The sequence below is a fragment of the Narcine bancroftii genome, chromosome 4, assembly GCF_036971445.1.
Source record: "Narcine bancroftii isolate sNarBan1 chromosome 4, sNarBan1.hap1, whole genome shotgun sequence".
In the NCBI taxonomy this organism is placed as follows: Eukaryota; Metazoa; Chordata; class Chondrichthyes; order Torpediniformes; family Narcinidae; genus Narcine; species Narcine bancroftii.
This window is the reverse complement of record NC_091472.1, coordinates 714,450-729,156: the sequence shown is the minus strand read 5'-3', so window position 1 is coordinate 729,156 and position 14,707 is coordinate 714,450. Positions and strand designations below refer to the sequence as shown.

General features: G+C 46.7%; 1 protein-coding gene across 3 annotated transcripts; it reads left to right on the top strand.

Annotated features, from left to right (window-relative positions):
* Window positions 1-1,081: 1,081 nt before the first annotated feature.
* On the top strand, window positions 1,082-14,211 carry LOC138760256 (glycogen synthase kinase-3 beta-like). 3 transcript variants are annotated; one of them, XR_011355518.1, is made up of 5 exons: window positions 1,086-1,235; window positions 3,804-3,991; window positions 7,144-7,313; window positions 11,979-12,076; window positions 14,080-14,211. XR_011355518.1 is itself a non-coding variant. In XM_069930584.1 (4 exons), exons 1-3 carry the CDS (start codon window positions 1,157-1,159, stop codon window positions 12,069-12,071), a joined length of 360 nt encoding a protein of 119 aa, XP_069786685.1. In that variant the 5' UTR covers window positions 1,082-1,156; the 3' UTR covers window positions 12,072-12,076; window positions 14,080-14,211. The 3 variants fall into 3 exon arrangements, 1 of the variants encoding a protein (XP_069786685.1); XM_069930584.1 differs by lacking the exon at window positions 7,144-7,313 and having other exon boundaries at window positions 1,082-1,235; XR_011355519.1 differs by lacking the exon at window positions 11,979-12,076.
* The last annotated feature ends 496 nt before the right edge of the window (window positions 14,212-14,707 follow it).

Here is a 14,707-nt window from a genome sequence, read left to right as displayed (position 1 = left end):
TGAGGACCTTTGGTCAGTGGGAACAGCAGACGTGGGTTTTTGCCAGCAGGTTGATCCCATAACCTTTGAACTTTCAGATTATACTCCCATTTGGCAGACACAGTATCCCCATAAACCCGAGGCTGAGGTGGGTCTGGCAGATACCATTGATGGCCTAATGTATTCAGGAGTGTTGGAGCATTCATGTTCGAGTTGGAATACACCCATCTTACCTGTTCCAAAACAGGACACGGGCAAATATTAACACATGTTTTAAATATTAACACAAAGAAATGTAGAAAAAAAGGTTGTTGAGCAGCAGTGTGTGTGCCTTTCTGAAGGAAACCTGCTCTTGTAAGAACGATGAATGAAAAGGTTATATCGCTTCACCTATTGACTTCAAAATTATTCAATCAGTGAGCTGTGTTTCTCACACAAGTTAGAGTGGGACATTTATTTAAGTGCTGGGAAAATTGGGGCTGGGGCCAACTTTTATACACTGGATAAGGGTGTTTTACCGTGCACCCAAGGCTAAGATTGTGACCAATGGATAAATGACCCCAGCCTTCCCACTGATAAGATCAAGTAGACAGGGGTGCCTGTTATCTCCAGCTCAGTTTGTTTGAGCCATGGGGCCATCAGCCAAGGTCATGTGCCAGGATCCAGTCATTAAAATTTTCACAACAGGCCAGGAAGAGCATAAAATCAATTTATTTGCTGAGATGTTCTGATAGATCTGCCAGACCGGACACACTCGTGGCCCAAGCTGTGCTCCACTCTAGAGGACAATGGGGAGATCTTTATGTATAAGATCAATTGGGATAAATACAAAATCATGTCACTTATGAAGGGAGATTACAGTCAATGTCAATGTCAAGAAAATAGTCAATTAAAGTGGCCGCAAAATGGAATCAAATATCAAGGAGTTAGAAGAGATAACAACTCAGGTATCTTATACAAGTTGAACTATCCCCCCCCCCCCTCCTTTGCTTGGGAAAATTGAGGAGGATTTAAATAGCTGGATGTCCCTGGCCATTACACTAGTGGTGTCACAAAGAGGGGAGGTGACACAGATGGGGAGATGATGTCACAGAGTGGGGCAACTGCTGCTGTGTTGCCATAGCTGAGCTGCACCAGGGCAGAGCAGCACAAGTAGGATGTCTCTACTGGAAGGGCAATGAGGCCCGCATGTGGGAACATCCCAGGGACCCTCTCTGATCAACGGCGTTATGTTTGGATGCGCCCCGCACCCATGGGTGAGATAAAGATCCTGTCAGCGGCTCCCCTACTGGGACAGAGCCTCCTCCAGCACCATCCTTCACCCGGTGTGAGCGGAGAGAATGGAGGCCACATTTAACACCCTCTCCCCATCCTGAATGCAAGGCGCTTTCTTGGCAGCTGAGAGAGAGCAGTGGGGTGGGCAGGGATACAGGGAAGGGGTTTGTAGTGGAGGGTAGAACGAAAGTATGCGGGTGTACCACAGGCAGAGGGTGATTGGATCAGAGGTAGGGTTGAGCTGGAGGGCTGGGGTGGGAGGGGATGGAAGGCACTGGGGGAACCGGGAGTGTGGTATTGGGTGAGAGATGAGAAAGGGTAGAGGAATCGGCGCAGGTCATGGGTGAGGTATCGTGGGGAGAGCAGATGTCGGGAGTGGGAGGGAAGGTAGCCCTTCCAACAGGAATGGTAAAGAGCTCTCCCCACCCCCCAGAATGGGATCTCTCCCCTCCCCCCAGAATAGGATCTCTCCCACTGAGAGACAGAACTGCCCTTTCACACCCCACAACACTGGATTATAGAACCTGTTCCATCTTTTCCCACCCCCACCAACGAACCCAGATCAAGGTGCTGGAAAACATTGCTGGTGTGGCAGCTCAACAGGGTTGAGCGATGAAGCGAGGGGCTCCCTCCACTCCACGAGCTGTCTTGGTGACAAAGTCTCGTTTGCATTGTGGAAGGTCACGGTACTGCTGAGCTTTTGGGATTGGGGAGGAGTTCAGAGTGCTCCATCTCCCTTGGAGCATGCTGGAGGCTGAGGGGTGACCTGAACTTCTTGGGGAAGGAGGGTTGTGGACAAAGGGAATGGCTGTGAACCCCCAGGTAGGTGGTTCTGCTTAGAGAGAAGTTTGGTATATCACAAACACTTTATTTGCTTATTATCAAGTACAAGATTTATTTGTTAGAATGTTTTGGTAGAGAGCTAGTATTGCTTGGTCAAATGAAATTTGAGAAATTTATTGTTGATAAGGGAAAAAAGGGATTTGTTTCAGAAATGTACGTTACTACAAGAAAAGATGACGAAGGTGGATATATTTAAAACATATATGCTTATATGTGCCTATATCTGTGGAGGAGTGGTCTGATATGTGTCTTGAAAGAGTTATGAAGTTAATTAATGTACAAGTTAATTAATTAGTTTGGTTTATGATAACTTTTTGCATCAGTTATATTAAACTCCTGAAAAATTGAAAAAAGATGGATTTAGTGTGTCAGATTTGTGTTTTCGATATGGTGAAAAGACAGGTACTTTCTTACATTAAGTATGGCAATGTACAAAAGTTAGGTTCTTTTGGGAAGAAATAATTAACTTTTTGTGCGGTTTATTCAAAATAGATCTATATGTCGACCCCTGGGTATGTTTATTGGGAGCTATGAATACGATAATGACAGGTTTACGATTGGAGAAACTCAAATTGCATTTATACGTCCACGGTTGGCAGTAGCTAGAAAACGTCTCGCTGTCACTTGGAAAAATGATGTTGAACTGAGTAGACAAAGATGGCAGAACAAAATTCAATCATGTATTCATTTGGAGACAATAAGGTCGTTTTTCTCTGTTTGATAATTGAAGCTTCGATGTCGATAACTGTATCCTGTTCTCTTCTGCTGCATCTTTCTGAAACATCTTCTCCAATACTGCAATTTCTTTTTCTAAATCTTGAAGTTCTGCTTTATATTGCTTCTTCATTTTTGCTGTGTAACTAATAATTTGACCCTGTAAGTATGTTTTTAAAGAATCCTATAACGTAAATTTACTTTGAACTGATCCCGCATTTGTTTCTAAAAAATACTTAATCTAATCTTTTACATACAAAATAAATTCAGGCCTTTGTAACAACATCTCATTACATCTCCAATGATAGTTAATTCCCGCCATCTCGGCAACATTACAGGAAATTAAGTTCAACGAATGGTCTGATAAAATCCTACTCTTATACTCAGCTTGTTCAATCCTACCCTGCAAATGAGCTGATACCCAAAAAAATCTATTCTTGAGAATGGCTCATGTCGTGCTGAATAAAAAGAATAATCCTTCTCGGTCGGATTCATCCGTCGCCATATTTCAACCAAATTGAAATCCCCCATCAACTCAATTATTCTTTTTGCCAATTTGGTTCTCTTCACAATTTTTGGAGACTTATCCAACAGTGTATTTGGAATGTATGTGTTTAGATGTTAAAGAAAAGTTTGATTTGTGATGAGAGATGTAAAAACATGGCACACCATCCAGCAACCTGTCATAATCGGTATTACTGTCTTTTTAAAACAAATAAGCTCTGAAGTGGGGAGGATTGAAGGGGGTGGGGTGTAGAGGGGCTGGGGAAGGAGGGCTGTAGTAGGGGTTAGTTTTAGATTTTTTTTTGATTTTGTAAAATTCTTCAATAAAATTTTCAAAATAAAGAGACTGGAAGGAACTACCAGAGGATCAATTCTGACATTTAGGTGATGTTTGGAAGGGAGTTAGAGGGAAGGATAGAGACCATCTTGGACAAATGGCCTGTTCTGTACTCTCTGGATGTGTAAATACTGCTGCTTCTGCCCCACAGGAGATAGCAATAAGGCCACAACAGTGCTGGCCACACTGGATCATGGACCCTATGGCCCCAAGGAGGTGCCCTACGCAGATGTTAAAATTTTCGGCAATGGGTCTTTCAGTGTGGTGTACCAGGCCCGGATGGTGGACAGTGGAGAGCTGATTTCTATCAAGAAGATGTTGCAGGGCAAAAGATTCAAGGTGAGCGGGAAGAGCAGTCTTTCAGAAATGGGACAGCCTGAAATTTAAATTTAGACATGCAGCACGGACACAGGTCCTTTCATCACATGAACCCCGGCAACCCAATTACACCCAATTGACCTACACCCCAGATGTGTTTTTGAAGGGTGGGAGGAAACTGGAGCAGCTGATGGAAACCCACGTAAACCCAGGAGACAGTGCCGGATTCAAACCCCGGTCGCTGGCGCTGTCACACCATTGCACTTACCGCAACACTAACTGTGCCACCTCTTGGTGGGCGGTCCTGCACCAAGACACAGTGCGACCGGACTGGCCTAGTTAGCCCACCCGGGGCTATTAATGGTACCACTAACCCCAGTTTCAAATTTGATGCTGTCTTCCAGGGAGGTTAGAACCTGTTCTGAAGGACGGTTAATCTGAACTAGAGGGAGATGATTATTCTTGCAGGAAGGTTTGCTAATGTTGCTCTGGTTGGGTGGGGGATGGGTGGTGTTTAATCTAGATTTGCAAGGAGATTGGAACCAGAGTAACAGAGCAGATAGGGGAGTGGAGGAGGGAAAATATGATGTCCAGATTGTGTCAAGTCAGAAATCAAATGGTTGTATCTGGTGGAAATGTTCTCAGGTGTATCTATTTCAATGAAAGGGGTATTGTCTGAAAGGCAGATGTTTAGAGCATGGATTGGCACATGGAATTTTGAAACTGTAGCCATTAGTAAGGCTTGGTGGGAAGAAGCCCAGTACTGGCAGCACAACGTTTCAGTGGTTTCAGAAATGGGAGGAGTGGCATTGCTCATCAGGTAAAATATTAATTCAGTGCTCAGACAGGACAGATCCTTGGTTTATGGGTGGAGCTGTTGAACGGGAAAGGGATAACCACACTCATGGGCTTGTATTATAGACTGCCCATCAGTAAATGAGAATTAGAGGAGCAAATCTGGAGAAAATAACAGATAGCTGCAGGAAACATAAGGTTGGAATAGTAGATTTTAACTTTCCACATATTGACTGGGACTGATGGTTTGGAGTCTGTCAAATGTGTCCAGGAAAGTTTTTTAAATCAATAGAAAGAGGTACCAACCAGAGAGAGTGCAGTACTGGATCACCTATTGTGAAACAAGACAAGACAGGGGACAGAAGTGTGAGAAACAGAAGTACCTTCACAGAATTTGCTCGAGACAAAAATTGAGAACAAAGAACATTTATTATACAACAATGCAAAGTTGGATGCTTCCCCTTACCCTGGGAATACACACATACACTGGGGCTCACCCAACTCTTATACAGTTTATTTCAGTATAGAAGTACCCTCCCCCTTACATTCTTCTGCCTCCTGGATTAGTTTGGCACTAGGCAATCCTGTCTGCCTACCTACGTTCTGTTTCTGTGAACTTGGAGGACCAGGGGGTATCCTGTCGGTGTCCCATCATGTCATTGACCTTATTGTCCTTAGTCCTTATTCACAAACCTGCCTTTGTTCTAATTCACACCTTCCCGACTCTCAGGGCTACAACTTCTTATATGCAGAACTTGCCAATTCTGTCTAGGGCTAGAAGACCCTTATCTTATTCAGACGAACTCTACTTCCCACATTCTAATATCCATCCTTATCCTATTCATACTGGCTTTATTCATTACACATATATCCATACTAGTTTCCTCATCTTTCATATTTTTATATTAGTTTTACTCATCTCTCACAATCCTCACTTTTCTTTTAGCTACGCTTCGTGAATTCTCAACTGGAATGTATTACTTGTAAACTTGGTCTTTTTCCCAGCTGGTCAGTAAACGAACTGCAGTCTCAGCATCATCTGACAGAATTAGGGAAACCTACATCCTTTGGGTTCTAGTGATCTGACGAGGGGTCCGTTGAATTAAATACTGCACACAAGTCTTTAGGCAGGGGAGCACCATAATGGCTAGAATAGCGAGTCCAGCTGCTATAAGGGCTGTGGGTATCAAACTCCAGTTACCAATAAAATGTCTCGTCCATCCCACACTGGACCAAGGTTGCCAAGTCTTAACCTGGGCATGGAAAGATTTTCAAACTCCTGAAGAAGTGTCTTTAACCGCCTGACCGTTGTGAGCATTGTTACCAGGCAGAGGGAACCTTGATTTTCCAAAGAAGAGAGTGGTGTACAGCAGGTTCAGGGAAAAAGGAGCAAATGAGGATCTTGAGAAGGATTAAAAAAATGCAGGAACAAGTTAATAGGGAAATCTGGAGGGACAAAATTGGTCCTCTTGTAGATCAGCGAGATCACTTATGTATGAAGCTACAAGAGATGGGGGGATCTTCTAGCTTTTTCTTAAAGATCTTTTTACTCAGGAAGCTGGCACAGAGTCTAGGGGAGCGAGGCATATAAACAGTGAGGACAGGGAACCTAGATAAAGAGGAGGAAGTGCTTGTTGAATAAAGGTGGATAAATCCCCAGTTCCCTTGGAATTTGAGGGAGGCTAGTGGAGAAATTGCAAGTGCCCTGGCAGATATATAGAATAACATCCTTAGTCACAGGTGAGGTGCCGGAGGATTGGAGGAGAGCTCATCTTGTCCCGTTGTTTTAAAAAGCTCCAAAAATAACCTAGGAAATGATAGGCCGGTGAACCTAATATCAGGAGTAGACAAGTCATTAGAAGGTGCTTTAAGACATTGGATATAGAAGTATTTTTACAGTTAGGGACAAATAAGGGCCAGTCAACACGGCTTTGTACACAGTAGGTCTTGTTTAACAAATCTTATCGAGGAGGTTACTAGGAACTTTGATGAAGAAAAGTCTGTTGTCCACATGGACTTTGGTAAAACATTTAAGAGGTTCCCACATGGGAGGAAGGTTCAGTTGCTCGGTATTTCTGGTGATGCGTAAACTGGTTTAAGCATTGGCTTTGTGAGAGAAACTAGAGGGTGGTTGTGGATGACTGGCTCTCTGACTGGAGGCTATGACTCTTGGTGTGTCTCAAGGATGTCCCCAAAATTTTAGACCATCAACCCCTTCATGGAACGTTTGATCACTCATCGACCCCCAGGCATGGAATCCCGACGGTTTGATGGTGGGGGCTGGGGGGTGACTTGGCTGGCCCTGGATGGGTGGAGGGGGAGGACTATCAAAGGTACAAAGAACACATACACTCAGTCTATCCTCTCGTTCTCTGCAGAAAACATGGCCGCCACCAAGTCCTGCTCTTGCAAAAGGTTGGTCACCACTGCCATAGGTGTTATTTTCAGTTGAAACACCCCTGCTTTCCACCACAAAGATTTGATTGGCTCCAGTATTATCGAGCACCAGAGCTCATCTTTAGAGCTACAGACTACATCTCCAATATCGGTGAGTAATAACCGGACTGTAGGAAGGCAGCCCTGTCACTTGAGGCAAAAAGGCAGAAGTGTCCAGCAAAGAGAGAGAGAGGGTTAGCCCGTAGGTAAGAAGTTGATGTCACGGGTTGGGGGGGGGGGTTGGGCGTAGAGATTGAGATGGAGAGAATATCCCACGTTAACCATATAACCACTTACAGCACAGAACAGGCCAGTTCGGCCCTACTAGTCCATGCCGTTACAAATCCCCACCCTCCTAGTCCCACTGACCAGCACCCGGTCCACACCCTCCAGTCCTCTCCTATCCATGTAACTATCTAGTCCTTCCTTAAATGTAACCAATGATCCCGCCTCGACCACGTCTGTCGGAAGCTAATTCCACATCCCCACCACGCTTTGCGTAAAGAAATTTCCCTTCATGTTCCCCTTATAATTTTCCCCCTTCAATCTTAAACCATGCCCTCTAGTTTGAATCTCCCCCACTCTTAATTGAAAAAGCCTATCCACGTTTACTCTGTCTGTCCCCTTTAAAATCTTAAACACCTGTATCAAGTCCCCTCTCAATCTTCTACGCTCCAGAGAAAAAAAACCCAGTCTGCACAACCTTTCCCTGGAACTGAAACCTTGAAATCCTGTCAACATTCTCGTGAACCTTCTCTACACTCTCTCTATATTGTTTATATCTTTCTTATAATTTGGTGACCAAAACTGTACACAGTACTCCAAATTTGGCCTCACCAATGCCTTGTACAATTTTATCAATAGACAATAGACAATAGGAGCTGGAGTAGGCCCTTCGACCCATTGAGCCAGCACCACCATTTTACAGATCATGGCTGATCACTACCATCAGTACCCCTTTCCAGCCTTATCCCCATAACCCTTAACTCCTTTGTCCACTCGAGTCTTATCTAACTCTCTTTTGAATATAATCAGCGAATCTGCCTCGACCACCCTCTGTGGCAGAGCATTCGACAGATTCACACTTCTCTGGGTAAAAAAATGTTTTCTCATCTCCGTCCTAAAGGGCCTACCCTGTATTCCTAAACTTTGCCCTCTAGTCCGCGTCTCCCCCATCATTGGGAACAAGTCATCTGACTTCACCCTGTCTATCCCCCCCTGATGATTTTGTAGACCTCAATCATGTCCCCCCTCATCCTTCTAAACTCCATCGGATACAAGTCCAGTTTTTCTAGCCTTTCAGCATATGTCAACCCCGCCATCCCTGGAACTAACCTTGTAGATCTGCGTTGCACACCCTCTATAGCTAGTATGTCCTTCCTCAAAATTGGAGACCAGTACTGGACGCAATACTCCAGGTGGGGTCTCACCAGGGCCCTGTACAACTGCAGAAGGGCGTCTCTGTTCCTATACTCCAATCCCCTCTTTATGAAAGCCAACATGCCATTTGCCCTCTTCACAGCTTTCTGAACCTGCATGTTAGCCTTCAATGACCGGTGAACAAGTACACCCAGATCCATTTGCACTTCCCCACTCCCTAGCTTGTCTCCATTTAAATAATACTCAGCTTTCCTATTATTGCCCCCAAAATGGATAACCTCACATTTGCTCACATTGAATGTCATCTTCCATGCAGCAGCCCACTCCCCCAACCTGTCCAAGTCCCTCTGCATTTTCCTGACATCCTCCTCACACCCCACACCGCCACCCAGTTTAGTGTCATCTGCAAATTTGCTCATGTTATTAATAATCCCCTCATCCAAATCATTAATGAAGAAGGTTTTCAAGGATTGCAGAGGGATTTGGGCTGCTTAGAAAAGTGGGCTGAAAAATGGCAGATGGAATTTAATGCTGATAAGTGTGAGGTGCTTCATTTTGGTAAGAAGAATCGGAATAGGACATACGTGGTAAATGGGAGAGCATTGAGGAATACAGAAGAGCAGAAAGATTTAGGAGTGACGGTACATCGTTCCCTGAAGGTAGAAACTCTCGTGAATAGGGTGGTGAAGAAGGCTTTTAGTAAGCTGGCCTTTATCAATCATTGCATGGAATCTAGGAGTTGGGAGGTGATGTTGAGATTGTATAAGACATTGGTGCGGCCTAATTTGGAGTTCTGTGTGCAGTTCTGGTCGCCTAATTATAGGAAGGATATAAACAGAGTGGAGAGAGTGCAGAGAAGGTTTACCAGAATGTTACCTGGGTTTAAGCATCTAGAGTATAGGGAGAGATTGGACAGATTAGGTCTTTATTCTTTGGAGCGTAGAAGGTTGAGAGGGGATTTGATAGAAGTATTTAAGATTATGAAAGGGATAGACAGAGTGGATGTGGATAGACTATTTCCGTTAAGAGGAGGAAAGATTAAAACAAGAGGACATGAGTTAAGAGTTAAGGGGCAGAGGTTTAGAGGTAACATGAGGGGGAACTTCTTTACTCAGAGAGTGGTAGCCGTGTGGAATGAGCTTCCGGGAGAAATAGTGGCAGCGGAGTCAATTGTATTATTTAAGAAAAGGTTGCACAGGTCTATGGATGAGAAGAAGATGGAGGGTTATGGGCATTGTGCAGGGAGGTGGGGCTAGAAAGGGGTGTTTGGTTCGGTGCGGACTAGAAGGGCCTAATGGCCTGTTTCTGTGCTGTAATTGTTATGTTATGTTATGTTATAAATTACAAACAACTGAGGACCCAATACCGATCCCTGAGGCACTCCACTCGTCACATCCTGCCATCCTGAAAAAGACCCGCTTACTCCAACCCTTTGTTTCCTATTTCTTAACCAATTTCCTATCCATGTCTGCACCTTACCTCCAATACCATGCTCCCTGATCTTGCCCACTAGTCTCCCGTGCCGTACCTTATCAAAGGCCTTCTGGAAATCCAAATACACCACATCCACTGGCTCTCCCAAGTCCACCCTCTTTTTCACATCCTCGAAAAATTCCAGAAGGTTAGTCAAGCATGACTTACCCTTAAGGAATCCATGCTGACTAGCCCTTATACTATTACTACTGACTAAGTGTTCTGCTATTTCTCCTTTTATGATGGACTCCAATATCTTCCCCACCACTGACGTCAGGCTGACCGGTCTATAATTTCCTGTTTTCTCCCTCCCTCCCTTCTTAAAAATCGGCACCACATCAGCCACTCTCCAATCTTCAGAACCTCCCCCGAATCTATGGAACTTTGGAAAATGTCGACCAGTGCCTCCACAATTTCCATAGCAACTTCTTTAAGTACCCAGGGATGCAGCATATCAGGCCCTGGGGATTTATCAGCCCTCAGTCCCAACAATTTACTCACAACCTCCTGCTTCTGGATCCGGATATCCATTAGATCCCCTACTTCCCCAGGAAAGTTCCCCAAGTCTCTTGATACCGCATGACAACTACCCCCTAACTGACCATAACCTATATAACCTCCTTACTCTTGAATTCAAAACTCCGATTTATGAAGGCCAACATTCCAAATGCCTTCTTCACCACACCATCTACCTGAGTATCAGCCTTGAGAGTACTATTTACCACAACTCCGAAATCCCTTTGTTGCTCTGCACTCCTCAATTGTCTACCATTTAATGCATATGACCTATTTAGATTTGCCTTTCCAAAATGTAGCACCTCACATTTATCTGTATTAAATTCCATCAGCCATTTCTCAGCCCACACCTCCAGCCTTCCTAAATCACCTTTTAATCTACGGTAATCTTCCTCACTGTCCACAACACCACCAATCTTTGTATCATCCGCAAACTTGCTTATCCAATTCTCCACCCCTACTTCCAGATCGTTAATATATATAACAAACAATAGTGGACCGAGGACCGATCCCTGAGGAACTCCACTAGTCACTGGCCTACAATTGGAAAAACAATTTTCTACCACTACTCTCTGACATCTTCCATCCAACCATTGCTGAATCCATTTCACTACCTCCTCCTCATTTATACCTAATGCCTCCACCTTTTTTCCTAACCTCCTGTGGGGAACTTTGTCAAAAGCTTTCCTAAAGTCTAAATAGACAACATCCACAGCCTTCCCTTCATCAACCTTTTTTGTAACCCCCATGAAAAACCCCTGACGAAACCATGCTAGCAATCCCCATACCTCCAAATATTTGTAAATACCACCCCTCAGAACAATTTCCATCAACTTGCCCACCACAGACGTCAGACTCACGGGCCTATAATTCCAAGGTTTGCATTTAGACCCTTTCTTAAACAGCGGTACCACATGCTCCACCCTCCAATCCTTTGGCACAACCCCTGTGACCAGTGACATCCTAAATATCTCTGTTAAACCCCACTATCTGTCCACTAGCCTCCCTGAGTGTCCTTGGGAATATTTTGTCCAGTCCCGGAGATTTATCCACCTTTATCTTTTTTAACACAGCCATCACTACCTCGTGAGAGATGTGCCAGAGAAAGGGAGAGGTGCCAGAGAGAGGGAGGGTGAGAGAGGTGCCAGAGAAAGAGGGGAGAGGTGCCAGAGAGAGGAAGGGTGAGAGAGGTGCCAGAGAAAGAGGGGAGAGGTGCCAGAGAGAGGAAGGGTAAGAAGTATCAGGGAGAGGGAGGGTGAGGTGCCTTAGAATGCGTGATGTGACGGTGCAGAGGGAGCTTCACCCTGACCCCGGGTTATTCGATGGGAAAGTCCCCACACTTCAATTGCACCGTCTCTCACGTCCCTTGGCACCCTATGACTGATGCCAGGCCTTCCCTCTCTTGCAGATGTCTATTCAGCTGGCTGTGTGTTGGCTGAGCTGTTATTGGGACAGCTCATCTTCCCCAGGGACAGTGGGGTGGAGCCGCTGGTGGAGATGATCAAGGTAAGTAATGTTGAGTCAGGAGTGGTGGGGGTGGGTCAGACTCAACCTCACCCTACTCTACACCCAGACCTGCTCGTCCAGATGAGACCCGCAGCAGAAGGTGGGAGAGGGTGAGAGAGCTGATGGGTGGATATATGTGGGAAGGGACAAGCGAGGTTCTTGGTGAATACAGGTGGAAAGGGGAGGGAACTGTCAGGATATTGGTGGATACAGGTAAAGTAGACCGGCAGGTGATTGGTTGATACAGGAGGAGGGTGAGAGGGCATTGGCAGGTGATTGGAGGATGCTGGTGGAGGGGAAGGGGGTATGAGTGTATTGGTGGAAGCAAGCGGGAGATGGTCAGAGGACAGCAAAAGTTGCTCTCTGACTGGAGGAGGGCACGGTGGGGGTGATTGGCAGTGGAAGGGGAAAGAGGGAGAATTTGGAGGCTCCGGGGCTTCCTGGCGAGTGGAGACGTTAACATTGATAGATGGCTGAGATGGATGATGGGTCACTGGACTTTGAATGGACCCCCCATTCCTGCCTTTGTGTGGGCCAGGGCTGGAGACTGAGTGGAGGCTTGTTACTCCTCCATTGAACAGTGCCCTCCTTGTTTAGGGAAGCCTCCACTCCGCAGTTCTAGGGCTCGCCCTGTGTTCATGATTGAGTTTTCCAAGGAGGTGATGAAAGAAATTGATGAAGGTAAAAGGGTGAATGTGCTTCACGTGGATTTTTGTGAGGTGTTAGGCAAGGTCATCATGGTGGCCTCATTCAGTACATCGTGAGGCATGGGATCCATGGAGCCTTAGTTGTTTGGATTCAGAATTCACTTGTCTGCAGAAAGGAGAGGGTAGTAGTAGATGGAACATATGCTGCCTGGAGGTCAGTACTCCAGTGCTTTGGGACCCCTGCTGTGTGGTTTTTATGAATGACGGTGGGCATGGAAGGGTGGGTACGTCAACGGATGAGACAAAGATAGAGGTGTTGTGGACAATGTAGAATGTTGTCATAGATGATTGAGTTTTGTAGAGAATTGGCAGATGGCGAAATGTAAAATGACGCCCTTTTGAAGGTTGTACTTGAGGGCAGAGTTCGTGGTTAATGGCAGGATTATTAACAGTGTGGCAGAACAGAGAAATGTTAAGGTTCATCTCCATTGATCTCTCAAGGTTGCTGTGAAAATTTATAGGGTGGTTAAGGAGGAATATTGTGTGCTGGCCTTCATTAGTCAGAGGAATTGAGTTCAAGAACGGAGAGGTAAAGTTGCAGATCTATAAATTTGTAGTCAGACCATACTTGGCTGTTGTGTGCATTCCTGGTTGCCTCATGGCAGGATGGACGTGGAAGCTTTGGAGAGAATCCAGAGGAGATTTACAAGGATGGTGCCTAGATTGGAAAAGGTCTGATGAGGCAAGGTTAGCAGAGTTGGGGCTTTTCTCTGGACACCAAAGAAGGATGAGAGGTGACTGAAATAGAGGCCCACGAGATGAGGAGAGGTACAGATTGGGTTGACAACCAGCACATTTATTCTCGGCAAGAATAGCAGAGGACTCCTAAATAAGGTGAGAGGAGAAACATTTAGCGGAGACGAGAGCGCTATGTTTTTTCTCACAGAGAAGTATGTCCCTGCAATGCCTTGTCATGGTGATGGTCAAGGCTGCTACAATAAGGACAATGAAAAGACTCGAAGATAGGTAACATGAATATAAATTCATGTGAGGGAAGGAAGGGTTATATTGTTGTGGGGTAGGTTCAGATGGATCAACTGAAGGGGCTCAAATGGTCCATGATTTGTCCAACACCTTGCTGCCATGAAGTGGTGAACAGGGTTGTTGGATGATGGGGACGCCTGAGCAGAAGAGACAAGATCGTGGGTTCCTCACACATCCCTGAACAAAAGGAGTGGAAGGGGAAAGGCCGGAGTGTGGGGATTGGGGGGAGAGGGGGACAGATTTGGATCCTCCTCAGTCAACGCGGTGAGGTCCAGGAAATGGCTCCTCCTTAACTCATGCTTCTCTTCCCAGGAGAAAGAGCAAACTATGGAGACGAGCTAGGTGTCCACAACCATCTGGCCTTCCAGTTGAACAGGGATGGATAACCGCATGATGGCCTGAACCCCTCCCCCCTCTCCTCCCATGAGCCAAACAACCCATTTTCACCCCTTCCCCTTTCCCCATCCCCTTTCCCCTTCCTCTTACCCTATCCCCTCCCCTAGCCCCTCCCCTCCAACTTCCCTTACCTCCCCCTTCCCTCCCCTCCCCTCCCCTCCTCTCCCCCTCCCCTTCCCCTCCCCTCCCCACCCCTCCCATCCCTCCCCTCCGCACCCTTCCCCTGCCCCTCCCCTCCCTCCCCTTCCCCACCCTTCCCCTGCCCTCCCCCTCCCTCCCCCTCCCCTCCCCTCCCCTCCCTCCCCCTCCCCGCCCCTCCCCGCCCTTCCCCTCCCCTCCCCTCCTCTCCCCTCCCCACCCCTCCCCGCCCTCCCCGCCCTCCCCGCGCCCCCTCCCCGCGCCCCCTCCCGCGCCCCCTCCCCGCGCCCCCTCCCCGTGCCCCCTCCCCGCGCCCCCTCCCGCAACCCTCCCCGCGCCCCCTCCCCGCGCCCCCTCCCCGCGGCCCCTCCCCGCCCCCCTCCCCGCCCCCCTCCCCGCGCCCCCT

Coding starts and splice junctions, on each gene's coding strand:
- LOC138760256 (XM_069930584.1), top strand. CDS start 1,157: ATGAGGCCCGCATGTGGGAACATCCCAGGGACCCTCTCTGATCAACGG. Junction 1,236..3,803: donor GATGCGCCCCGCACCCATGG/GTGAGATAAAGA, acceptor TCTGCCCCACAG/GAGATAGCAATAAGGCCACA. Junction 3,992..11,978: donor TGCAGGGCAAAAGATTCAAG/GTGAGCGGGAAG, acceptor CCTCTCTTGCAG/ATGTCTATTCAGCTGGCTGT.